The sequence below is a fragment of the Gasterosteus aculeatus genome, chromosome Y (assembly GCF_964276395.1).
Source record: "Gasterosteus aculeatus chromosome Y, fGasAcu3.hap1.1, whole genome shotgun sequence".
Lineage (NCBI taxonomy): Eukaryota > Metazoa > Chordata > Actinopteri > Perciformes > Gasterosteidae > Gasterosteus > Gasterosteus aculeatus.
This window is the reverse complement of record NC_135709.1, coordinates 1,962,604-1,990,563: the sequence shown is the minus strand read 5'-3', so window position 1 is coordinate 1,990,563 and position 27,960 is coordinate 1,962,604. Positions and strand designations below refer to the sequence as shown.

Sequence of the window (27,960 nt, the reverse complement as noted above, 5' to 3'; positions counted from 1 at the left end):
GCATTATATACACAGGCCTACAGTATTGCTATCAGGACACTGAATCTGAGCTGAACTGGTTTACTTGAGGAGAAAGCAGTGATTCCGACTGTAGACAAGCCGACTGTCAAAATGAAATATCTCTCTGATCCAGGAAGTCCAACTTGTGTCACAAATGATGCTTTAAAAGGCCTATCCGATGGCAAAACTCTTATTAAAGCAGAAAAAAGCACAGTAGGATATTAAAGGGTCATGCGATATAACCCATATAACAAGTAGAACTATGTGAATACAATGAATTATGTACCCCAGTAACACATAATACAACACAATACCTTCACTCATAGACAGCAACATCTTTAATGACTTATTTTATTAGCATTTATTTGGAAAACAATATAGTAGGGTAGACCTGAAACTCATACATACAGTCAGACCTGTCCAATGAGTTTCAGAGTAAAGGTCAAGGTTGATAAACCAGTCCAACTATGACCTGTATGACCTGTAACTAAACCTACATCAACGGATGGTCCTTTACTTTTACATCCCGGCCTAAAAAATATATATTTTTTAATATATATATATATATATTTTTTTTTTTTCTTCAGCCTTTAAATTTAGTCTACAGCCACACTAGGCGTATTATTGTCTCATGAGCATGACATAAAACGCAACATAAAACTTGTTTACCAAATGAATAGACACGTTGTGACATCAGCCAAAAAATGCCAAATTCTCATTGCTCTATTTTTAGCTGTGATTTTACCACACAGAGAAAATTGGAAGTAAATAATATATGTCCTTACCTCACAAGTCCGATGGGCTGGTACTTGTAAAAGACACCATAGTTCGCCCACTCTTCATACAAAAGCTGAGGGTGACAATCCAAAGGGTTATGTTGGATCTTTTGCATAGCTTTATTGTACCGTTTAAACTTTTTACTTCCATTTTTGTCTTTTGGCAGAGATCCTCTTAGTTTCTCCCCCTGTTACATCCTACATACTTTGACTGTGTGGAAGTTCTTCAATTGTTTAATCTGTACTGTTGGTTGATTCATTTTCTTGATAATACTTCTGTGAGAACTGTATTTGTTGGGGACTATGTTCATTAGGGGATCCATGCAGATCTGGTATTTGTGGGACTAAGTGGCTCGTGCTTTTAACAACAATGGAGCTCTAGGGCACAGAAAAGAAGATAGTTCAAGCTTTGGACAAAACAAATATTTAAAGCTAGATGCTAAAGCTACAATCGCATCACCTGGAGATGGAGACAGAAGACGATGAAACGAAGGAACAACCCTGTTAGGTCTTCACTGTAGCGTAGAGGGGCTAGCGGTAGTTAACGATATTGTAAGTGATCTCCACAAGTTTAATGTAGGAATGTAATTCAATAGGTTATAGATCACCATCAAATTATCCAGAATCTCACTTGGCTTCACAGTGTTTGGTTTGTCCCTTATGGGCCAGAACCACCTTGAAGAGGACCCGCTCCATATGTAGACGTAAATGACTCATTCCAAGGGAACGAAAACACACATTAAATCCTTTTTATCAGGTGATTACAGACAAATGAAAACGTACCCAGTAATGTCATATTCAATTTTATGCCAATAGATATCCCTCAATGCTACATACTAGTACTACTACTACTACTACTACTAAAAATCGGAACATGTAGTTTAGAAACATCTTTCTCACCTTTCTATCATTGGGGACTGCGTTTTCCTCATTAATGTCTCCCTGAAAAGGAAAGAGAAACACGACCGCTGATGACTGCTGCACTTTGGGTGTGAACTTCTTTCGGTAATGCCATTGTTTCCCCTCATCTTCTAGTGTTTGCCAAAATGTGACTGATTACAAAGGATTCAAAACACAAACAAAGAAATTTGCTTGCTTGTTTTAATGGGATGAATGCATATTTTTCTGCAATTAATCGAATTTAATAATGAATTTAAAAAATGTTTTATTTTTTTAATTATTACTCCATGAATGAAAAGTGCAAAGCCATTTGGTTTACAAACACTTTACACAGACACGGTGCTTTTTAACCTTCGCAGTAGCAGTTTTGTGTAGATCTCAACTCAAACATTATTTTAATCGAATCAAATATAAAACCAAAGCAGTTTGCCACTGCCAGGGCATGAACGTTTTGTCTAGATTTTTATAGAAAAACAAGTTACCGTCGTAGTCCAGAGCCACAATCATAACATTATAACAAGTGAACATTTAGAACTAGGAACATCTTAGGTTATTGATAGGTAGACTATCTACCGTATTAAATATCTATGTTCATCAGCAGGTGTCCCTGTTAGAGTGAGATGAAGTGGTCCAGCACCAAGTACACAGCTGGGATTTAAATGTTTGTATTGGATTTCCTTTGGACACGATCAGCGGTACCTTTCTCATTTTTTCTAAGCCGCCAGTTATTTTCTGTTTCGGTTCATGTGAGCTTGAAGAGCAGTCATAGCCCCGCCCCCATATTCTCTTATTGCGCAATAAGAGAATATGGGGGCGGGGCTAGCGGGGCAACGGGTGATGGCGCCCAGTAACCAACATTTTTTTTCAAAAGGAAAACTGTGTTTATGTGCAATAAACTAATTTAAGCGTTAATGAATTGATGCGTTGGCGCAATAATAAAACTTTACCTGGGCCAGCATGACTAAAAACACGATTTACTGTTAGCATCATTAATATTAAGGTAGTAGCACGAGGAGAACTAACGTCATGTAGAGGATAAGCTGCTGTGTAGACGCCATGACCCAGGAGACTGGTGATCCCTGTGGAGAGAAAACAAACACTTTGGTTCATGTGGGTTCTACATATTCAGACCCACTCAGAAAATGTTACCACAACTGGGTCATTTAGGCTTGTACAAGTCTGAATTATATTACTTAACAATGTTAGACAACCTACCAGCGAAGTGTTGTAAACTACCCGTTATTGCACATGGAAGGAAGCTTATGATACCCCCAAAAAGAAGGGTAGCAAGCAACAAGTCCTTCGTTTCATGGGTACATTGACACACAGTGACTGGTGTGGGCTGGCTATGTTTCAAAAAGGTTGTCAAAGCAGAGTTAGTTCTCCTGTTCATCTTTGATCTCTATTTGGTCGTAATTGCAGCAACTGCAGAAAACGCATTTACGTCTCGTTAGATTTTCACGCTTTTACTTTTTTTTGTGAGTTTTGTTTGCCTAGTGGTGTTGCCTGTTTCTCTCCCTCTGATTTGCGGTTTAGTTTAGGACTCTTTCTGTGTTGCTCGCTCTCTTTCTCGCTTCCTTCGGTAATCCGTGATTTATTTGCAAAAAACTGGATTTGGTGTTTTTATGCTGATAGCTACTTTAGATGTCAATAAATCACTTTTGGACGTTTACTAAATTATTTTTATTTCTTATTAATCAAAAGTGAGTTGGACTATCAGGCAATGGGAATTGGGTAGGAAAATTATTAAAATATGCAAGAATAACATCATTGAATAACGTAAAAGTGACATAAGAATGATTTGAGGTCCAGACTCACCCATACTGTACTTGGCCTTGCATTTTGTTCTTTTTAGTATTTCAAAAACCTGAAAGGAAATGATAAACAGAATTTATTCCACATGCAACAAAGATATCTATAGACAATATTCTACTGGGATATCGAAGTGTAGACTAACAGAACAATGATCTTCTAATTTACAATAACAAAATATCCTGAACCAAACTGCAGCGGAAAAACGTTTTGACCCTCGGGGGACTGAAAAACATTATCTTATGCATTACGGTCGCTGGTATTACCACGTGGTTAACGTCAAATTAAATCGAAAGTTGGGTTTAGAAAAACCTCATTCTTCCGCTCAAAATAAGAATGTTTGATATTTTATTTAAATTGTGGACGTAAATTAAAATAAGTCAACATGGAGTGCTGCAGGGATGAAACATTTATGTATGCAAACAAAAAGCAAAAGGATTTATGATTTTTCTAAAAGTATTTTCTGTTGCAAAAAATGTTTTGTAACACATTTTTGTTTAGCAAGCTAATTGTCACAAATGAACACAAATTTCCAGTTTTTTTAAACGTAATCGGTGGGAAGAACTACTTGAGGGAGTCTGACTTTTGAAAATGCCAACTCATTGCTGTGTTTTGGTGTCACTCTGACTTCAACTTACACAGGACACGACGAAGGATCCGATGTGATTAGTCTTGAATAAAAGGACATTTTGGTGTTGGCAGATACTTTGCAGACAATCACGAGTGAACTTACTATTGAACTCCTGGTTTTGCTGTCGAAGAAGTAGTCTTTGTCTGAGAGATCAAACCTGTTTGTTAAAAACACATTTGTTAAATGTATACTTAAGTTTAGACAAGCTACTATTGCGTACCACAGTAAAAATGTACTTTTTTAAAAGAACTGATGCTCTTCACAATTTGGTGGATTGACAAATTCATTAGCCTACAAAGATACAACTTTATTCCATGAAAGCGTTAGAGATGCACTTACAGGTGCTGTTTCTCTCTGGAGAAAGTGTGTGACAGGTGTTTGATGTTCTTCGGTTGGTGTTCCTCAACTTGAGGGTGGAGAGGTTCAACGACTTTACTGACAAGGGAGCTAATCTTCTCCACCACACCACGTAACTGCTTGACTTCATACACCTAGAAACGGAAGGGTGCAAATAGGGTGTAAAAACTCACGGATCTCGGATTGGATGAGCACTCAGCTTTCAGTAATCCCCTTTTCACGTTATTGTATCACCAATACAAATTTAATATCTATCATCCTTTTGCATCATTTTGTTGTTTTTGTATTTTGTTCATGTACATATTATAATTCTTTTCTCTACCATCCCAAAATTAATTTATGCTGCTCTGAAGTCAGTGTAAACCAAAATAGACCAAAATATTATTCCTTTACTTTGTTATAATAATTTATCGTCATGTATTGTCTTATAAGATACAATTTAGAGAAATTTGGAAAATCCTGTCATTGGTAGTTTCAATGATATTATTCATCACATACTACCAAGAGCTATTATTAGGTTGTTAAACTGCTCGGGGAACTGCTAACAGGGAAAATAAGTTATTCTAAAAGGAGCCGAAGATTTAAGGCGTGGATGGCGAGGGGGGCGTCGGGAGCGGACGCACCTCGCAGCATCGATCGGACCCTGAACGCACCGTCTCCATCTTACTGTCAGAAAGAACAGCAGCGAGCGCGTAGAAAACTCCTTCGAGTGCGAGCAGAGATTCTCCTCGCGAGCAACGAAGTTCACGTCTCGCAAGCGAGCAAATACCTCGCGGAGACGGACTTTTGCTCGCGGATGTTTGATTTTGGTTAAATTCTTAAGGTCATTTAATTATCCCTAGTTTATGTTTTGATCAGAGTTGTGATTACAGGTTTTCGGTGGGCCGCGAAAGATTTTCAGATTTCAAAGTGGGCCGCGGCGTTCTTGAGTTTGGGAACCGCTGGTCTAACAAATATAAAAATGTTCACCTTCATGGCCTGAACCTGAATCAACAGCATCACTCCCTTCACAGCCAAGTCTGGAAAGAATCTTATGGAAACATGTTGAAAACTATCCTTATGGGTAAAAACCCGATTTGTACAATTATGTGAGCACCCTCAGCATAGACACATAATAATCAATTTGTTCAAGAGCACCTTTCATGCTGAAGCACCAAATCCTTTTCAGATTAAAGATGCTACAGAATTAAAATTGCTCTTACATTACTCTAAAGTATGGATTTCAGCGGTTATTTAAATCATTCAGTCCATGAACTACTGAAAATACTACCAGTCAAGGACGACGTATCAGTTAACTTTAACGTTACATGCTGTTTCTTTTTGAAAATAAATCTCTCTAAATAAATGTTTAACAGGCACATACTTCTGTTAGTAATATGCACAGTGGCCTTTTCACACTTCTACGTTCTGCACAAACTAGGCTCTATACAAGCATAAGGTCTCTTTTTAAAATGTGATGCCAACATGGGGTCACCGACTAACTAGGAAAACAATGACTGTACTGCATAGTAGTGATCGTTCGTGAACGATTCGTTCATTTTGACTGAATCCTTACAAGGACTCGGGAGTAACGAGTCCTCTCAGAGACATTCGTTCATTTTCTCGTGGCCGCATATTGGGACTGTTGCATAGTCTCAGTCAAGGAAACAGAAATGATTCGTTCAAACCCGAGTGGGTTTTTCAGGTACGGGTCTTTGGATCCTTTTTCATGTGACCTGCAAAGGCTCAGAAGAGGAAACCGAAAGGATTTGTTTACCTCGTTCACTTTTGCGTGATTAGCTTCAGCAAGACATAAATGATATTTGTTCACAAGTAATAATTACAGGTTTCGTTGTTTTAGCTTTTTTGTACTTTCCTTAGTCAGTGCAGCGTAATTGTTTCGATAATTAAATGCTAGTGTGATAATAAATGACCATTTCAAACCATCCAAACTGTCATAACGAATTATTTTAATGCAGGAATTTCTTTTAAATTAGTATCTTCTGTCTTACATGAAAGAACCCACATGAGAATATGATATGTATTTGCAGTGGCCGTATTTGGGCCAGGGAATTGGCTATTATATTCGGATCGTAAAATTATTCGAATTTTCCGAATACTTTAGAGTAATCCGAACTTCCCATCACTACTGCATAGTTACATTATACACATACATAAAGACAGAAGCAAAGTTAGGGTACTTTGAATATTGTTGAGAAACAAAGTGTCTCATTTATTCTTTACCCGGGACAAAAAAGAAAACAGACAGTGAGTCTTACCTTCTTGGTGGGCATCTTCAGCTTCATCAACTCAGCCTCTCGACAGAGGATGTTCCACGGAGCATGAATCTTGACAAAGCTCACCCCAGAAATCTTGGTCTAAGAGACACAGACAGCAAACTACCCCTTAATGCACTTTATGTCATTGGAAATACAAAAGGGAAACCTTCTGAAATGGATTAAATGTCAAAAATCTGGAAAAAGACACACCAGGTGGGGCAAGCAAGACCGTAATCCATGTGGACTATCACTGGAAAAGGTTCTACAGTCCCCCTTTCTGTTGGACCGTATGTCTTCACTGCCAACGTTATTGTCACAGCCACATTGTCAGATGTTGAGCAGATAAAAGGATCGGTGATTCGATCTCGACGGTAACTACTGTAACCAGCGAAATTATAAATAGTAAGTAAATAGCTGTTTTTCAGCACAAAAAAGTTGTAGCCACCAAGCGTTGTGTATCGCATTTCCAGAGAAAAATAGTCGCTGTACGTGCATGTAAACAGCAACGGGCCCCACCTCATTCATTCACATCGCTCATGACGTCCACCATAATTGTCCAGTTGCAAAAGCTCGCATTGCCCGAAACTGATCATTTGTGGGATTTCCAGGTTTCACAGTTTGTTTTTTCTATAGTTTTGGGGTCATTTGGAAAGACTCAATATCTCCTTGAGTTCGGTTAAGTGTAATTCTAGATTCTTGCAAGCTGTAATATTGTGGAAGCATCTCAGACATTGTTGAAAATAGGCAGCCTTGTGTTAAACTCTGCTGTGTGTTTTAATAAAAATATGGATATCCAGCACCAGTGTATCAATACATTATTAGGAGATGAATTAATAGCAGAGGTGTCAAAAGTATTCACATTCATTACTCAAGTAGAAGTACAGATACTAGGGTTTATATAGACTCCTATAGAAGTTGAAGTATCGACTCAAGCGTTTTACTTAAGTAAAAGTATAAAAGTACTGGTTTCAAAACTACTTAAAGTATAAAAGTAAAAGTAATGTAAGAAATTCCATTAAGGTCAAACACTTAACGCGTAACCTCGCACACACAACACGTCAGTCCGCTACAATGTGATCACAAGGTGCCTGCAGATCACGTGACCTGCCGTTGGGATGGTGGAAACAACAACAACAACAACAAATGTCTCTGACTTAAACAGATAAAACCACAACCCATTTTCCAGTGACATGAGTCACACACACGTTGTTCGCATTGATGAGGTAGACTGCAGTGTCTCCTCAGGTTCACTACGTCATGGGGGGGGGCACCCCTGTTTATAATGATGGGAAACGCTGAACTGGCAGCGGTCGGTTATCAAAACATGGGTCAAATAACCAGAATGTTCAGGCTTTAAGAGAAAATACAGAATCCCTTTGTGTTCATCTGCAACGCCGCATTAAGACACACGTCACTTTATTTAATACGCTGCTTGCAAGTCGCTGTGTTGTGCCGGACTCTCAATCAAACATTTAGGACAAACCCACGGTCATGAAGATACTCATCTAACGTTACATGGAATCGGCGTGAGGAAGAGGAGGAAGAGGAGGAGGCTCCATGTCGCTAAATACCAACTTTCCACCGACCACTTTTCCCACCCGGTGTCGCTCCGATCTGCCGCCGCATCGCGGAGGAAACCAACCGGGTGTCTGGATGCTAAATGTTTATACTTCTCATCCAAACACAATCAAATGCACTCCGTCCGCATAGCGACATTTATCTACAACAAGCCGGAAGTAACGAGGCTGTTTTTAAAATGTAAGGAGTAGAAAGTACAGATATTTGCGTGAAAATGTAAGGAGTGGAAGTAAAAAGCCGTCTGAAAAATAAATACTCCAGTCAAGTATAGATACCCAAAATTTCTACTTAAGTACAGTAACGAAGTATTTTTACTTCTTTACTTGACACCTCTGATTAATAGAATATATTAACCTATCAATGGTTGCTCCTAGTTAACTGTTCTCCGGCATTACACTGGGCTCAGCCTAGTTTACCGCCTGTGCTCACCAAAACAGACCAGAGTGGGCATTTAACCTTGCGCCCAGTTTCAGGAAAATAAGAATCAAGGCCTTCCATGAAGAGACTACCTCAGGTCAGCCCTGCTGTGCAGGGCCTTATTTTCTATTTATATGCTGGCATCAGGACATCTTATACATAGGCAGAATATCACTTACACACTACAGTTTTACGCCCATATGTATACACTAATATATCTGAGCTGCAACCCTGCAAGTGGATGTCTCCTAACTTCTTAGTTAGCTGTGTCGCTACTAAAAAAGGCTTCTTGTGAAAGTGCTTCACCGGTAGTGAATTACCAGCATTTCCTCTTCAATCTATCGTCTGATCAACTTCCTGTACACATGTGTTCGTCACTCTACATGCAAAGCCAGATTTCCCTTAAAAAAGAACTCCTCCACCACCTGAGTCATAGTTTACCTCGGTGGACGCACAAGGGACATGGATAAGACAAGGGGAGGCAAGAGGACAAGAGATCTCCGTGAGAGACGGATGAGAAGGAGGAGGAGAGGTTTACGGAACCGTTGCAAGGACGTAGCAGATGTCACATCCTGAAGGCCTGCATATTGTCCGTCACCTGTTCCTCTGTCCTGATGAGACAAGCTTCCTAAAAATCTCCAAACACAGGAAGTCTGGAGGGAACCCAAATGTGTTTGAAAGAGCAATGTCCAAACCTCCTCTGCAATGCTTCAAATGGTTCTCCCAACATATTTTTGCCAGCACCACATTTTTTTAAAGGCGGTGGAAAACACATCAAACTGTATTTGATGCAAAAAAAAAAATCCTTAGAAACACCTTGTAAGCCATATCTCCAACGATATGTTTAGAATGCAAAAGAGTAAAAGTATATAGACGCCTCCAGCAGTAATTTAGTCAGTGTGCAGAATACGGTGGTCCCAGACCCCTTGATTCAAGTTGCCTCAGTAGCAACATTTGAGTACAGTGCTCAGCTGTTGTCTGTGTTACAAAGGGAAACCTTCAGTTTTATGAATCAGAAGAGATTCTGAAGTCAAGCCAAGTAGAAGTGCAACGGATCATAAAACTCATTTTTTTATTGTTTATTTTTAAAATGCTAATAAAGATTATATTCTTATCCCCAATGATGCACAACCTAAGTGACAACCTTAAACAAGTTAAGAAAACAACAGTAACATGACATTGATTTGGTTTCCCACCCCCACCAAAGCGAGTGGGGGGACTCTGAGGTCCTTAATCAATACAGATGCGGTTAAAAAGTTGAAACGGGATATTTGTGAGATTCCAACAGCTGTGTATGCAGGTTACGCTTCACCACAAGCCACAGAAATAGACTGGAAGCTAGGGGGTCTCAAAGAGACTAAAAAGGACACCGTCACCCACCCCAACCCCCCTATCTCTGGTAATATATTTAAGTGTCTGGTCCAGGAGACGGGAAAAGTGTCAATAAAACGCTTCTAAAAATGTTTGTGTGGACGGTTGTTGGGGCTCCTCAAATGTCATATTTCCACTTCCAACTTATGCAGAAAGCACATGCTGTCCCAGGAGACTGAAAAAATGGAAATACATTGTGACAATACCCCAACTAAACTGTGGCAGCCTGCCGTTCTCTAATTTGTCCCAGTCCATTCTCATATTGGAGCAGAAATAGTTCCCTACTTCTCAAATAGGTTGGCCACGTGGCCCCTGTCTGTTAAATTTTCTTCCACTTTATGTTGCCAGGTGAAACTAATTTCAACTACTTTATAATAGAAATTGAGTTGCTTACTTGGGCCCATTCCACCAAACTCTGTTTTCCGTAGAATGTGCCTGTTATTTAGAGTCCAGATGGTAAATTTAACCAATGGTAAATGTAAAAGTGATATCTTCTACCTTATATCATATCCATAAAGTATCTTGGTTTCCTCTCTGCATATTTAGTGTTTGACTGATTGTGGTCGTCCGTCTGATCATTTTGCTTTGCAGTTCAGACAAACATGCTTTTTATTCCCTACACAACATCACGGTGGTCACACCCGATCATCCCTCCCAGCCCCCTCCCTTTCATTACAGACACTATCAAGTACAGCTCTTATGTGAAGGGGAGAAGGCGTAACAAAATAATAATAATACATTTTATTTGCATAGCGCTTTTCATAACACTCAAAGGCACTTTACATTAAAATCATCAAATCGGAAAAAAAGCTGTACATTAAAAACATAGATCACACTCCACATGCACATACTTTTTTTTTACATTTTTATCTTTTATTCATTCATTTTGAAACCAACCCATAGCCTTACTTTGTATTATATTTTTGTTATATGTTGTCTCACAGTCTGGTGTTATGCACCAACCACCAAGTCAAATTCCTTGAGTGTCTGACATATTTTGGTAATAAATGTTTCCTGATATGAATAAAGAAGTAAACTCACCTCCTCGTCTTTCTCCAGCTCCAACCCCATGTCCCTCAGTTTCCCCTCAAACTCCTCCCTGCGGAGAATCTTTTGATCCTCGTGGCCATTGAGGGTCTCTGCTGGACAGCCAAGCTCCACGTCGACCCCCGAAGGCTCCTTTGCCCTTTGTCCTTGGTGCTGTGGGATGTGCCGCTCGCGGCTCTGGGGGCCACGCCGGAGGCTGCGGGCCACGGCGTTTTCGGTCAGCAGGTGGGTCGCCGGTCGGCCGGAGCGCCCCGAGGACGGCTTCTTGGAGGGGTAGCTGAGGACGTAGTCCACGCGCCGCTGACCATCCAGGAAGAAGAGGCCGTGTTGGCACAGCGAGCTCTCCTGGGGGGTTAGGGCCTTCAGCAGCTGAGTCAGAAGGGGGGGGGAGAGATAAAGAGTTGGCAGCCAAGATGTTTCCCTGAGGAGGCTTCATGTCTATAATATTGACATTGAGTTATAGCGGATCTAGAGGTGTACAATATTCTACAGAAAATATCCGTAAATATACTGTTGATCTATTTTGATATATTTTCTGATACTCTTGGATGTTTATTATTCCCGCAACCATATTAGAAGACTATATGATATTGTGGCCTTTTAGGGGGACATCAAAAAAATATTTTTAACTAAATTGTCAGTATCATTTATTTTTTAATTTTTCAACCAAGCCCTCAATAGTATTTGAAATAAGAGAAAAACATTTTAACACAAATAAATTCTCCTTGTGTTCAAAGTCTGATCAAATGTTCTCCTTGGGGGATTTTCTGGAATGTTTGAATGTTCTCATTGTTCAGGTTGACCCGGACAATGACCCTGTAAGTGGACTGTTTCACTCTGAACTAAACTCAAGAGTTGGCAGCTGTGAAATAGGGCGTCATAGATATGGGTCCCTCTGTCTATTTACACACACAGAGCAACATCAGTTGTAATGTTTCCGGCCATTGGATGGAATGTACATATGTATTTTTTGCATGTACAGCGGACCCGACAAACATCTGTCAGCGGCTTGGAGGTTCTTCAGCAACTGGATTGTGTCAAACAAACAACCTTCCATACCTAACGTCAGTAACTTAACCCCGGTTGCCTTAAGTGACCCGAACGTAAATCTAAGCCATTAAAAAGTGATGCTAAGGGGGCGGGACTAAGCCTCCATATGGCACTACCCGGAAATGAGGGGTTAGAATCAATGCCCCGCTACGTTCACAAGCTGCTCGTCTGCTTGCTGTTCGCTGCTGGGCAGACAGCGTACAATAGTCTCCTTCACGTCGGCTGCTGAACAGTGCTAATGCTATGTTCACATCAAACCCTGAGCAGATCAAAATCAAACTTTCATTTGTTCTTGCAGATTTTAACAAACTAATCCAAACCGTTCAGCCTGTGCAAGCTCAGAGGGCTTAACAGCCTGTACACATGTGACATCCTCTATCCCGAAACCCTCACATCGGCACAGGAACAACTCCCCAAAAAATGAAAAACCCTTCAATTTGGAAAAAAAGGGAAGATTGACCTCAGGGAGAACGAGAGGATCCCTCTCCCGGGATGGACCGACTACAATGTACAGAATGAACAAGATAAAAGATGCACAATACATACGACAGAAATTATTCAAATATTGCGAGTAGTAAGCCAGCTGTACCGCAGGACCACTCCAGGGACAACCACCATCAGATGGAACCACCATCAGATAGAACCACCATCAGATGGAACCACCATCGGATGGAACCGCCATCAGATAGAACCACCATCAGATGGAACCACCATCAGATAGAACCACCATCGGATGGAACCACCATCAGACGGAACCACCATCAGACGGAACCACCATCAGATAGAAACATCATCAGATGGAACCACCATCAGACGGAACCACCATCAGATAGAAACATCATCCACAAAAACATGAGAAAGAAGCCCACAAAGAATGGATACAATGAATTATGGGAAATTGTTCAGCTGAAGATGTCTGGAGGTCATCCGTAGGTCAACTGAAGGCTCTTTGTGGATTCCATGAATTATGGATTTTAACTTCTTAAGACGCTTAAATCTGCCGGTGAAGTTTACGTTTGGATTAACCCTTATTTTCCCTTCTGCTTTGTGGGAAAACATCTTTATGATTTCTATAATTTAGATGCATGGATCCGAATGATGGTTTTGGGAGTTTGGGGGGGGGGGGGGGGGGAGGCAGTCCTGTGGCCATCAGTCTGTGACCCGTCCCTCTACATTCTATATGAGACATAAATAGTGTGTGAATTATGAGCTGCGCCATACAGTATTTCTCCCTATGACGTCTACTCATAAGCCTCTGGAAAGGGGAACACCCAGTTTATACTTTAATATCCGTTTAGTACCTTGTCCCTAGGGGGGTTCTAGCTGGTCCCCATGTGGGATCCAGTTCACAGTTGGCCAAATACGTCGACATTCACAAAGAAGATTATTTTAGAGTGTGAAAAAAGACCTGCTTAGATTTCTCAGGACATAAAGCTGCTATTCATTTTACAGAAACACTTAATATATTGCAGCTATCTTTGCTTTTTCCTTCACAATGACCCTTGAGGTGGGAAACTTCTGTTCCCTTAACTAATTCAGCTAGAAGAGAAAAGAAAACCAATAATCCATCTAATAAAACCAATGCTCATCTGTCTATAATTGTGTGCTTAAAAAAGATCTAAATTGACTATTATTTATAGTTATTTATAGTATTTATTTAAAAATAGTTTTATTTACTTGTCTGAGGTCAAAACATAGAAAGAAGAAAACAAGTCGTTGAAGTAGATCCAAATGATGGTATCTAATATAAAGTGAATACTGACCACCGATACTTTATCTTTTAAGCCAGTAAGAGAATAATTCTGATGTTGTTGTTTTTTTATGACTCAAATTATACCACAGCAATGATTAAAACATTTTAAGTCCATTGATAGCCAAAAGAAAGTCCCGACTGTAATGTTACAGAGCTGTCCAATTAGTGTCATGACGTCTGCAGGTAAATGTGTCATGGATGTATAACACTGCGAAATGTGATAGAAGGAATAACTTACTTTTGATACCAGGAGATAAGTAAGGCAAAATAACAATTCGACAGTGCAACAGTAACAGTAACATTCTCAACACTGTTGCTAACCATTACTGTATAGCATTGGTATATTTGTATACATATAAATGTTTTCACAGATAAAACAGGGACAGAAAACATCCCCCACATCTTTTTATGTCACAACAAAAGAAGAGAAATGTTTTTTGTTCCGCAGTTGTTGGTTTGTTGGCGCGCACACTGTGATGTTTCACGAAGGGAGTCCCGGGTCTCCTTCATTTTTATGAGCCCTCTGCTGCGCGGACCACCAAAGAAGTCCCATATTTTAGCTGCAGTTAAGTGCAGGGAGACGTCTCCCGTCAGTGAGCACAACGACCTTTTTGCTTTTGATCTTCCTCGTGGGTGAAGGCAGCGATGGAGGGCCAGGGTGCGACGTCAGCGGGTCACGTACGTCACGTTTACTGCTTGGCGTTTGTGAGTAAAAGGCAGCTGGCATCTGAGATGTGGCGCATGAAAGTGCTTCAGTAGTATGTGTTGTACTGCCTGTGCAACGGTGCAAAGTCGAACTCTGGACCAGAAAATGAGCAAATCCCTGAAATATTGTGTCCTTTGGCCTCAACGTTTTATCAAATCCAAACATTTCTCTAAGGCCTATAAATATCTATTAATGTTTTTGGGGGGTAAACATGACTGGGATATCTTGTTTCTTTTTAAATTGTTATTGTTTTTTATCCTGAAATAAAAAAATACTACCATCCCAAATCACAGTATACTTGATGTCTCCTGGATATTTGTGACGGGTCCACAACTGTCCCTGAAAAGACGTCTTTTCGATGGTCGGGTTCCTTCTGTCACACTCACCTTAAACTTGCCGTGGAAGATGACGTCTTGTAGAAAGTGCGGGGCCTGTTGCTCCGACCCGGGGGTCGGAGGGAGGTCGCCTCTCCCTTCTGCTTCCTCGGCCATCGTCCAGGTGGAAAGCAGAGACGGCGGGGAGATGTTTCCACACAAAGTAGTCCGCCTTGTGCTTCTCCTCCCGCCTCCTCTCCGCCTGTGTCTTCTGTCACAGACGTTCTATGATATCACCTGGCGTGAAGAGGCCCCTCCCCCTCTCCTCTTCTCTCCTCCTCCTGATCTTCCAGCGACCTGCCACTTCCCGGTGGCTCTGCTGGTCGTCTCCCGTTAAAAGCCCCCGCGCGTTCGCGGCCAGAGGCAAACCGCCGCCTTGTTACTTGAGAAGCTGCCCGAGAGCCAAGATCTAAACTTAGACAACGATAAAACCCTGATGAACACGAGGCGTCCTCCCTCTCTCCCTCCCGTCTCTACGGGACCACCCCCCCCCCCCCCCCCCACACACACACACCCAACCTCTCGTCCGCTCTGCATGTTACAAGAAAGGACAACATGGCGCAGACATTCCCAAACCGCTCCCTCATACGGCCGGTCAACACAAGTATGTCCGTGTGTGCTACGTGACACGAGGCTGCAGACTGAAGGGAACCAAAGCTCAGCTCTGAGGACCCGTAGTGATCCAGTGACAGGCAGCAGAAGAGGCACAGCCAGGAAAACACCCCCAACGTGGGGGGACAACGGGGGGGGACAGAAGCTTTGCGCTCTACTCGCCACACATGAAACCCACAGCAACAAAACTGCTTCTTCGCCAGATGGTTATGCAGTCAGTAGTGGGACGCTGTGCGTGCAGATCAGCCCAATTCCTCGTTATGCTTGCATGTATGTATGTATGCATGTGTGTATGCATGTATGCATGTGCGTATGCATGTATGCATGAGTGTATGCGTGTATGCACTGGGCGGCACGGTGTTACTTGGTACTGTTGCCTCACAGAAAGAAGCTCTTGGGTCCGTCTGCTTTATTTGTGAAGTGATCATGCTCTGCCGCCAGGTTCTCTCCGGATGCTTCCTTGTGTGAGTGGAGAGCGAGTGTGTGTCCGTCTCTGCAACCAGCTAAGGATAAGCGGCACATAAAATGAAAAGAAATGTTGGCGAATCGGTGAATCACACCTTTTTGTACATATTTCTGTTTGCATCACACTATTCCTCAATGGCCGACTCATCACTTCTCCTGAGCGACTGTTAGCGTGCTTCGGTAAAGCCATCGTACGCACGTGTTAATGATGCATAGCTGAAGTTCTCAGGTCCTCTGGTGTGTTTGGCTGACACAGCCAGGGGGTTAAAGGTCAGTTTCAGAGCACCGTCTTACCGGAATACAAACATCCCACAGGCGAGTCCTCTTGAACTATCGTCCCCTGTGTGTAACCAACTCGACAACGCCAGACTGCTTCGACACAACGGTCTGTTCTGTGTCTGTTGTTATCGCGGTTTGCTTTTCTCTGTGAGCGAATGCTGCGTTCAACAAGGTCACGGCAACAAAACGAGGAGGGAACGAGATCTCCTGATTGCGTGTTTTTGGTCCTGTACTTGGGAGACGCCACAGTAGCTCGTATTATTTTCCTCTCAACCAAACCAATTCACCGCCGGAAATAAAAGAGCACATTTGTTTTTAATCGGTCCGTTGTAGTTGTTTCGTCCCTCTTCGTGGTCTTGTTTCTCTGCTCCGTGTCTCTTTGGAATTGTTTTTATGTTAATGTAGTTATTTTCAATTTGCCCTTTTTTGAGTCTCCTTGCCATTTGTCCCGTAGGCCCGTCCAGCAATCCGTCCGCGTCCATATTTCCGGACAGCGTGGGACGCACTGACGGCTCCTGTGGTTTCCAACACCGACATTCGGCAATTGTCTGCCTGTGTTTTCACGGTGACAGCGGAGAGAGCGAGAGATGGGCAGGAAATGTGGGGCACGAGAAAAGGGGAATGACATGCAGTCAACTGTCCTCTACTCTGCAGCTGCATAAGGAATGTTTAGGACGGACGTCCTCCAGGATGCATCTGTGTGGATGAGGGGACGTTTTCTTCCCACTGATGCATAAAACTGCATGAATGTATATGAACACGGAACAGTCCGAGTAAGTGACTTTATTGCAGCAATTGTTAGCTTTAAAAATGGAGGCCGGGAAATCTGTGAACTCTTTCCTCAAGTATGTTAAAAAGTGACTAAAACACAAAGCTCCAAGTGAATTCTGGGTCTATATTTCTCTTTGAAGCTGTTCCAGGAAACTGTCCCTTCTTGGCGATTGTTTACTTTGTGAGAACCGAGATCCAGAAACTTTCTGCACAACCTCTTATTCCTGACACTTCAGCCCCCGAATGCTTACGTAACAGCAGCAGCAACATCCGCACCCCGGTGTATTTTTAGACTTTCAGAGTTAAAAACAATATACAGGGAACGGAGCAAAAGGAAAGCAGGGACCTTGTAGAGCACACGGAGTCGAGCTCCCGGGGGGCCTCATGTGTCGGACTCGATGCTGGGAGCAAGACGCTGGGGTCGAAGGTCGGTCCTCCGAGGAAAGCGAAGGAAGTGGTGTTTGTGTTCACATACTGTGAACTCAGCGTTCACAACAGCAGTGGCCCGAGCTCTGTGCAGCCCAGTGAAATTAAGTGGGTTAAGAATAATCGGGCTCTCACAAGCTGGTGGTGACACGTCCCCCCGTCCTCCGTTTGGGATGCTTTACCGAAACCTCAAACAACAAGGGTTACTTACTACGTGATAATAATAATAATATATCCACACACATATAGAGAGAGAGGAGCACTGGCCTGTGATCTGTGGTCTCTCACTCGGGCCTGTTGAGTGGGAGCAGCTGTCCTGCGCTCCACTGAAGAAGTGCTCCGTCTTTTCACTCTGTTGGACGTGAGTGGAAGCTCATGAAGGACATCCGGTAGATGTGGCTGAAAAAGTGCCAACAAGCCGGACTACTTCCCATGCGATAACGTGTTGAAGCACTTTAACCCTCAAACTCAGAAGATAATAAATCACATTTTTGTGGCCGAATGTTCACAAAAACATTTCTAACAATTGATCTAAATTCCAGAGATGTACGAGAGCAGCTAAATGACAAAGAGGGAGGCAGAAAAGCAACCGCTCAAACCTTCAGCGCCGAGTGAATCAGAAGGCTTAGCAACCATCTCGTTTTTGGAAAACACAAAAAAGCGATTCCAAAGAGGAGCCGACTGGAAGGGTGGGCCGACCTTTTCACCCACAGGGGCCGAGTGCTTGTGTGAGCTAATATAAATGAAAAGTAAGTCACAACATGATCAATACATGAAAGGATTTGGCTTTTAACAATTAGCAAAGCATTTATTTTCAAGTCAATTTAAGAAATTTCTGACTTAAACAGTACAAAAATATGTCGTAACGACCAATTACCTCACTTTATTATCTACTTACTTGATTAAAGTTGACTACGGTTTGCTACAATTTACGTGAAGAAGTATCAATCATTTCAAATGTAAATGACCGTTGTTAAACATCCAAATCAGAACCACGTAAAATGTCCCCATTCAGTCACCAAATCTTCAGATCTCCTTTTTGTATGAAAACAAATGCAATTAATTCATTTTTGGTTTAATGACCAGTTTCTTTCCTCTTGTGTCTGCCCTCCTACACCTGCCCTCCTACACCCGTCTGGTGGCCCAGACTGTTTAACTTCTGGCTTCAGAACCCTGCAATGAGTTATTTTAGATGTGTAGGTCCGCGTGGATCTCTGCTACCGACCGTCCGGCGAACAGCCCCGAGCTGTTAAACGGGTCTTCATCTGCACGCACATCTGTCTCTGAAGGGCCGCGGCTTCAGCCTGCTAACACTTTAGCTGAGCTAAACTAAGGAAGCGCGCACTCAAACTCGCCTGAGCGTGAAATAGTCGCCGCGGTCCGTAGTCTGTTTACGTGAACCACCGCTGCACCGATGTGCTGTAATGACACTGTAATAACACTGTAATAACCGCTATTACGCTACAATACAAAATGTAGAGCGAGATATAGAATTAACGTAACACTCAAAGTGGCTCGTGGGAGAAACTGCTTTACTCTCCACAGGCGAATTCTACCCGCGGGTGGGGGGGGGGGTGATAATGTCAATGTTTAGTTTTATATTTGGTAAAGGTTCGGCGGGCCGGATTAAACAGCCCAACGGGCCGAAGGCGGCCCATTGGGCCGTACTTTGCCCATGTCTGGTCTGCAGGGAGCGTCTGGAGGACATCGCAGGACGTCAGGCTGATCCCGCGGTGCAAACGGGTTAAAAGACGAAGCTGCAGATCGCAGTCTGGCAGTGAACTGTCACATCACCTGGAGATCAAAACAGAAGACCGGTAGGTCATCATAGGGCTAACGGGCCCCTGTGCAGGGGCCGGCCATTCCAAAGCCACACAGCTGGATCTCCAGCCTGGTACCAACATGGCCTTGCGAGGTGTTTGTCCACTGTACACGTCATGGCCACTTTCAGTGCACACAGATTGAAGATGAGAGCGAGTCGCGGTATCAGGACGCTCTCCAAGGTGCTGATCCTGCTGCTGGGAGTTCTCCTGGATGCTGCCAGCCAATGACCTTTCTTTTGTAACCATTGACTTATGTTCCTACAGCCACAAAAGTACATATTCTGAAATCGGTTGGTCTGGCAATCTCAGTACCGCTGTCGAAGGCGCCCTTTCCAAAGAAGTGAAGGAGGGTCAGCAGTAAAATCCTTCGTGTCAGTGAAATAGTGTCAGAAGGCTTAACGCGTCCGTCAGTAAGCGCCGATCGCCTTCACTCTGATGGCCGCTGGACACGTTTCACCGTCAATGGTTGGAAACAAGAAGGTGTCGGAATACAGAAGTTCGTATTAATTTGCTGAGCTGAATAGCAATAAACAAATTTAAAAAAAATCTATTCTCAGTGCAGGAAGAGGCAGAAGGCCAATTTGTGCCTTTTGAAGCCTCCACTTAAATAATATTACAATAACATGTTACAGAGAACACGTGGAAATGCTACAGATGGTCCTGTTGACGTCACATCACATGTCATTTAGCGGACGCTTTCATCCAAAGCGACTTACAATAGGTGCATTCAACCACAGGGATACAAAGAAAGAAAGTGCAGTTTAATCAAATAAGATGTAGTCGAGGTCGATTCTGAAGAGGTGTGTCTTTAGTTCGCGGCGGATGATGCGAAGGCGCTCTGCGGTCCTGCGGTTTGACACCTTCTTGCGCACGGTTGACCTTTGACCCCTTCCGTCCCGCCAATAGACAATGAAGAGATACAGCTCCGAGTCAGTTACGGCAAACCGCAAGGATTTTCTTTGTTTATGGTGACGCTGTCGGCCATGTTGTTGACATTCAAGTGGTTGAACTCATCCGTGCTGTGTTTGTTTCCTTGACTTCCCCAGAATAAGCTCTTTATTTATGTGTAATATCATCTGCGATGAGGAGGTCAAACTGGGGCCCCGGGTTGTTTTTGTAACATTCGGCGACACTCTCTCCATCCATACTTTCTTTTCATATTGCCTTTGATAGACAGACTAATGAAAAGTAGTTGTTGTTCTGTTTGGTGTCGCTTTGTTATTTTCCATAAATGTGTTTTCCGTCTCCTATGAGGTTCTTTATTGTTGGAACAAAATTACGCTGCAAGGGATTTACTTTCTCTAATCTGAGTTTTTTATGAAGGGATATAAATACAAATCTTGTTAGTAGTTCCGTTTATGTTTCAAATATGCTCATTCCATTTGTGTGTGTGTGTGTGTGTGTGTGTGCACGTGCATTTCAAACAAACACCAACTAACTTATCTCAGGGCTGCTCTGTTTATCGGGATTCTCAAGTGTGCGTGACTCCACGTGACACACAGGAAATCCACGTACCGGAATCTTAACAAAAATATCACGTCAGAACGGAGCAAATCCAGCAACCGCGGATGACGGACAAAAAGCTTCTGCGGCGTGCAGTCGAAAGTAATTTGTTAACGTCCAGAAGTTGACCAAACAGTTTAGAGGATTTAGACTCAAACATTGTGAAAAAAGAGAGACTTTTGTTAGTAAACTTTGATTTCTTTTGGAACTTCGTCTGAGGACTCGTGCATTTGGCGTCGTATATTATTATTAGTGTGATTCAGCTTATGCTTCGACTCTGTTGGGAAACAGTAAGTAAGGATAATCCCTTAAGTACAATATGGCCTTGTTTTGTCCGTTTTCGCCTGTTATTTATTAATTTAAACAAAAAGAAATATATAAGTTGAAAATATCATACTGTTATTTTTTATTTATTTTAATTATAAATAATAATTTGGGCAATCTGCCCTTTTTTATTTTGGTTTGAGCACCTGTCCCCCAAAATGCCTGCCTGGTTCTATGAGGTCCTCTACACCTATGATCCATAACTATCCATTCGTATCAATCACTCTTTGGGCTTGTTTTCATCTTATTCAGAAAGAGGTGAGATGAGCAACATTTCATTGGATGATGAAATATAATCTGATTGATTTAGATTGATGAGGCACTTAAAATGAGCCTATATTTCCCTTACGCACTTACGCATTTAACGTTAACTTGTCTGCGATACTTCGGGCCTGTAGCCTTGCAGGGGAGGCGGTGTCAGTTTTTGCCATGATTATATGATTTAAATCAATTTTATTTTGTACAGCACGATATCGCAAATTGGTCCGTGCTGAGGGTTTTACAATCATCTGACATCCCCTGTCCAGAAACACTCACATCGGCACAGGGAAAACTCTCCCAATGTGAAAAGGCCTTCGATGGGGAGAATAAAGGGAAGAGACCTTTTGGAGAGACACGGGAGGATCCTCCCCGGGACGGACGTCCAGAATGAACAACGTAAAAGATGCACGTTCAATCCCTCCGACAGAAATGATTCAAAAACACACATTATCTCCTCATATGCGTTCATGATCATCTCCTGCTCGTCAGCGCCTTCTAAACGTAGACTGCAGAATTATCCCGATGACTGACATGTGGTTCAAACTGACGAGACTATTTGAGCGCGGATCAGCCTTTGGGGAACCGAAGATACCCTGACGTCAGCGGCTCGGTAATTTCGGCTGGATAACGGGACATTTGATCGACTTAGTTGGACCACATACGAGGAACAGGGCCCTGCTGGAAAGAACCATCTTCATCTCACCTCCAGTGTCCGCCTGCTCTTAACACCGGCCTCGAACCGTGACCTTCAAACGTGGTGGTGAAAATGAACAATTGAACTGAATCCGACACGATGTTCCAACCTCACCACTAGACGTGTGCAGTAAACTACACACGGGTCCTTTAATGCAGCCGGAGCAAAGGATTGATACTTTGCGTGTAGATTATTTAGTCGGGCCGTGAAGCGGCCCCCCGCCTCCGGTCCTGTGCTGCTCCCTGGTGGAGTGAACCCACCCTGATGCAGGTTTGACAGCAGCCGTAATGCTCCATCGTTTAACCAGGTTGCCACAGGGTGAATTATGTTTTTTTGAAATGCTCAACGTTCAAGTAATAAACATGAAAGTAAATAGTTATCTTGTCATTTTTTTGCATACTTAAAAAAAAAAAGTAAAAGCTTTGATCACTAATGTGTGTAAATCTACAGTGGATCCAGAAAGTATTCACAGCGCTTCACTTTTTCCACATTTTGTTATGTTACAGCCTTGTTCCAAAATGGATTAAATTTGTTGTTTTCCTCAACGTTCTACACACAACAACCCATAACGACAAAGTGAAAACTGTTTTTTACAAATTTTTGCAAGACTGTTAAAAATGTGCATAAGTATTCACAGCCTTCGCCATGACACTCAAAATGGAGCTCAGGTGCTTCCTGTTTCCACCGATCATCCTTGAGATGTTTCTACAACTTGAGTCCACCTGTGCTAAATCCAGTTGATTGGACGTGATTGAGAAAGGCACACACCTGTCTATATAAGGTATCACAGTATGACAGCGCACGTCCAATGTGCAGGTAAATTGACCACTGTGTTATTCTCTGTACCATCAAGATCATATGTGATGCTGCACACCTAATAAATAACATGGAGGCCAAATGGCCTCGGTCTGTGCGTGACTCACGGGTATATCGTGAGTCTTCCCTCCGCCACAGGATGCAACGTGGTAAGCAGCTTAAAGCCTTGTACGCTATTATTCACCTGTCTCCCCTTTGTTTACTCAAATGTATACCCTATACATCACAGGAGAGTATGAGGACCTTCTCCGTGCCAGCCCACTCTGCTCACTCCTGACCCTGACCCAGGCCCCCAGAGCAACTTTAATGTGGCCCAGGAGAGCCAGGGTGGAGATGACCACAGGCCTGTTGAAAGCTCGTTTTCCAGTGGCTACACCACCTCAGGGTAACCCCTGACAGGGCATGTGAGATTATTGTGGCGTGTGTTGTTCTCCATAATATTGCCACAATTATAGGAGAGCAACACCCTGCCCAACAAATAGAGGACCCCATTTACCCTGCAGATCTCCAGCAGATCTTGTGCAGAAATCACTTTACCGACTAAAACACATGCACCACCCAAAAAAAGAAAATGCATGAAACTTCATTTTGTCGTCTTTATTTCCTAAAAATACAAAAGCAACAGTGAGGTTATTATGTTGTTCCGATATTTAACACACATTCACCTGTGACCATGCACCCGCCTCTAGCTTGTATTTTAGGATTTCGATATCTGTCTTTTCTATCTGGCGGTGCAGCAACACCATTTCGAGGTCTTTTTTTTTAAATATTTTTTACTAGGTGGAATAAAGGTCCTTTGCAGGTAACACATAACATCAGGACATTGAAATCATACAGTTGAACATCATAGATCTGTGGCAGTTGTTGTGCATCTCCAGTGTTTAGTTGTGATGTGGAGGTTGATGGACCCTCCTCCTGTTGCCCAGACACGTTCTGTTAAGTAGAATATCCAGTCGTATGTCACGCTCCATATCCGCACACTGCTGTGTGGACGGCAGTGGTAAGAATTGTGAATGAGGAGATGACTATCAGTAACATAGTGGTGATAATACCTCTGTAGGCCTCTCTGGATCCCTCTCTGTCACAGCAGACAATGTGTTCTCCTCATCGGTGGAGATGAGCATTGTTATAGACTCTAAAGTACTTGCGTCATGTCTGGGGTATTTAGTTGTCTTACAGCTTCTGGGACTTCTGCTGTGGCATGAGGCTCCACAAGGGAGAGTGCACCATCCGAATCTGTTGGGAAGAAAACCTGCTGCCGACCAGGTTCACAGGATCAGTTGCCACGGTGACGGACCCTGAGCTTTAGTTGCCTCCCTTTCTGAAACCGACGAGACAAGAGTTTCCCTCTTCTCAGGGTGAACCAAGTCTGAGCTTCCACTGAAAACTACGTTCCCTGATCTTTTCGCTTCAGGTCAGAGTTGAGTACTCCGTCAGGCCCGGGAGCTGAGCTAGGCAGCTCTTTTAGCAGGGTAGTCGCTTCCAGTACAGTGACTGGCGCCACTGCCTTGTGGAGGGCTGGTCGAAGCCTGTTTGGGCGTCTCAGATCCTCGATTCTGGGGCCTTCAAGTATCCCTTTCCAGTAGGAACTTTGGAACGTTGCTTTTATCCCAACTGCCCTCCATTGCCAATATAGCTGCCTCCGAGCGCTTCCGCTTGTAGAGGGCCTGCATTTTGGCATAAAAAATTTGCCTGAGCTGGCGTTTGGTTCTCTTATCAGTGGCTGTCCTTGTTTTGCCTCTCCGCCGATTGTTGCCGTGGTGCTTGGGCGCTTTGCTGCTTAGCTGCCCGAGTAGGGTCGGTTGCCTGGGGACTCACCAGGATGCGGTGTAGTTCAGAAGTTCAGATGCTGTTAGGTCGTTGCTGCGGTCGGCTAGATGCTTCAGGAGCACGGCATGCTCGGGGCCCAGGCTGGAGCCCTGCTCCTCTGCCCAATGATGTATTCTGGTCCTGCAGATGTTGTCAGGTTCATTCCCTGGGGGTTCCGACTCATGGTCTCCACGAGGTGGCATTATCCTCCTCTGGTGATAGACCCGGGCCGCTTGCTGGGTCCTAGAGGATATCTTCCTGTAATCTCCTCAGGGCCTTTTTGTAGCGGTCCGTCTTCTTGATGTAGCGGATTTGGTCAATGGTCCACCCCGGCAACCTCGCCAGAACCGCTTGACTGATAAAACGGGCCCCTTCCTCGGCTATTTCGGCTCTCGCAACGAGCTCAACTTCTTCTTCGGACCAACGGATGTTTTTCGTTTGGCCCTCCCTTCGGGCCACCTCCATCCTGTGATGTTCATCTGGGTGCTTCCCAATGTTGTGCACTCCAAGACCTCTCTTGGTTCGCAAGCTCTTCACACAGAATCCACACCGATGCGGACTGTCATCTCTGCCGTCTATTCTAACTCCACTGGCCGCCGTGGCCGCCAGTGTCGTTTTATTTACTTTCTTTTGTTCTGTAGCGAGTTAGAGGAGGAGGGGTGCTGGCCCTCCTCCCTTTTGGGGTTCGCAGAGGTTTGGTCTTCTGCCGTAGGGAAGGAGGCCCTGCTTTACCGGGGTTACGCCACGAGGAGGCGCCGGACTTGCTTGGGTGGCCAGAAGCTGTCTCGTCACACCCCAAGTCTTCCCCCTCTGTTGTGACCTGGATCTCCTGCTGGCTCCGTGTTACATGCATTGGTATGTTGTTGCAGGTGTCTGCAGTTGGCAGAATTGGACACAATTGGTAATTACAAGCCCTGCAGCTTGGTCTGAAAAAGTGGTACATGGGACCGTAGAAACAGTGTCTGATAGAGAATGATGATCAAATATTACATCCATAGATCATTTAATCCAACTGGTTCATGATCCACGCTAATTGGTGTAAATGGATCTACAATATGGTTTGTCAGTATTCATAAAACTATCCACTAAGGCTTCTGCAGCAAATACTTCTCATTTTGAGATGTTGCATGAATTGATAGTTCGATCATTGTAAGGAAATGAATGGACAGCCATTTCGACCGTAAGGTAGGAATTGCATTTTGAAATAGTACATTGATGTTACCTTGAGTCATTTTCATTTCAGATCATTGGTTGTAAGTTTTGTATCAAGAGTTTTGAAAAATGGCATCAAGAGTCTGAAATTTGCGGCATAATAAAACAACATAAAAAGTTATTAAAACAAATGTGTCTGAGCTTTTCTACCTGGCTCAGCCTCTGATCAGGTGGCTACATTTATTTTTCAAATGAGATCGTTATAACGTGTCTCAGGCTCATTCAGTGAAATTATAACTGATTACCACCAGATGGCGCTTTTGAGTCATATTATTACTTTATAATAAGTGTATGACAGGAAGAAGAGAACTATTCAAGAATCTGTGCACTGAGCAGAATAACTTCTGCTTTTGATGCGTCACATGATCCCTGTAGTTTGTTGTCCTTCCACTTTCATTCTGCCTCCTTAAGGCTTCCCGGACGATTATCCACCACAACAGCAGATTTGAACATTTTTGTGTTCATAGCTGTTCCAGTCCGTATCTCAACTCCATGGATGTACACAAGCAGAAGCCCCCCCCCCCCCCCCCCCACCCAGCTGTCCATGCCAATCCTTTGCTCTTTGTCTCTGTTGACATTCCTCCACGCTGCATTCTTGGCCCCCCGTCGTCCTCACTCCGTGTTTCCTGGGGCCACTGGGAGCCAAGGCCTTAGCGACACCAGAGGACGTCCACATAGGACTTCGTCCCTGCTGGGTCGACCAGACATTAGCTCGTTCCCCAACATGAAACCCGCCCAACTTTTGCTCGTGAAACCTGTGGGATATTGACAGAAGGCCATGACCCACTTTTCTGGGACGCTGATTCACAAACCGCAGAAAGAAAGTCTCTGGCCCCCCCCCGACCCGACAGCTGAGGCCAGGTGACGTCCACCCCTCCCCCCCTCGGCCCTCCGCCCGAGTCTCTGCAGAGCCGTGACGCTGCATTCCTCTCAAACCCCGAGCCATAAACACACACACCGCTCCTACATTCCCTTACGTTTACCTCATTCCCTTTGCCTCTTCTTGTCCCTCTGACCTTTGTCTCTCTGTCCTCTATGCGTCATTGTCCACAGCGACAGGAATGTTTGGGAGACCGGAGGGGGGGCGGTGTCACACATGGACTACGCTTGTTGAAACTGTAGTTTGAGATGAGGGAACTTGACACATATAAAATCAACATCCATTTTGGCGAGAATGTGCCGTTTTGTCAAAGGTAGAAGAAGAAAGCCCCAATCATCCATCACACTGAAGGGTTTTGGACCATCCACTCCATTAGTGCCCCCCCCCCCCCCCCCCTCTTTCTTTTTTGGCCTGCCTCGGCATGCACTACTCGGGCTGATTGCTGCAGTAACTTGAGCCACCATGTCAGCTTTTATATTCTGCAGCCACAGTGTCGGGGTTTGGCTTTATATAGACATTTACTTGTTGTGGGTACAAGGCAGGAATCCATCAAAACCAGCAGACAGAAGCGCCGAACGACACACTCATACAGTCGTAGTAGTTAGCGACAACTGTATGTGTATGATGTAGTAATTAAGTGGTGTTTACCTGGGATATAATTAAGTATCTTTCACTGTGTGTGTGGCTGTCGAGGTGTATTTCTATCAGCCTGATGTTATTGTTTATTAATGCATGTTTCAAACAGAAACTGCTCATTGAGTTAAGTTATATTTGTGCATTTAACTGGGTCCACTTGGCCAATATTAGTGGCGAGTTCCAGCTTTTATCCTACGATACCACATACAGACATGGCATATTATCCGACATGGTACTGGCTGTTCTGTGTCACTAATAGACATGGAATCTTAATTCAGTTACCACATCATGATGAGAATGAGACACGTCATCGTTTTTTTTCCGACGTGGTTTGATTGCCTGTTAGCGGCACAAGATGCAACAGTTAACAAATAAGCTCAGCTGGTGAAAAAAGATAAGCATTTCTTATATTTCTTGCT

At 43.4% G+C, this 27,960-nt stretch overlaps 1 protein-coding gene across 3 annotated transcripts in view; it reads right to left on the bottom strand.

Moving 5' to 3' along the window:
* The window catches only part of LOC120809375 (anoctamin-1), a 28,658-nt gene extending 13,224 nt beyond the window's left edge, over positions 1–15,434 (bottom strand). For all 3 annotated transcript variants that reach the window (XM_040163114.2, XM_040163116.2, XM_078097172.1), the window contains exons 1-9: positions 15,043–15,434; positions 11,142–11,516; positions 6,735–6,833; positions 4,459–4,610; positions 4,222–4,276; positions 3,495–3,543; positions 2,700–2,755; positions 1,677–1,718; positions 786–850 (exon numbers count right to left, since the gene is read on the bottom strand). In XM_040163114.2, coding sequence (XP_040019048.2) covers positions 786–850; positions 1,677–1,718; positions 2,700–2,755; positions 3,495–3,543; positions 4,222–4,276; positions 4,459–4,610; positions 6,735–6,833; positions 11,142–11,516; positions 15,043–15,147 — 998 coding nt within the window. In that variant the 5' untranslated portion in view covers positions 15,148–15,434. The remainder of the gene's footprint in view (positions 1–785; positions 851–1,676; positions 1,719–2,699; positions 2,756–3,494; positions 3,544–4,221; positions 4,277–4,458; positions 4,611–6,734; positions 6,834–11,141; positions 11,517–15,042) is intronic.
* Positions 15,435–27,960: the final 12,526 nt, after the last annotated feature.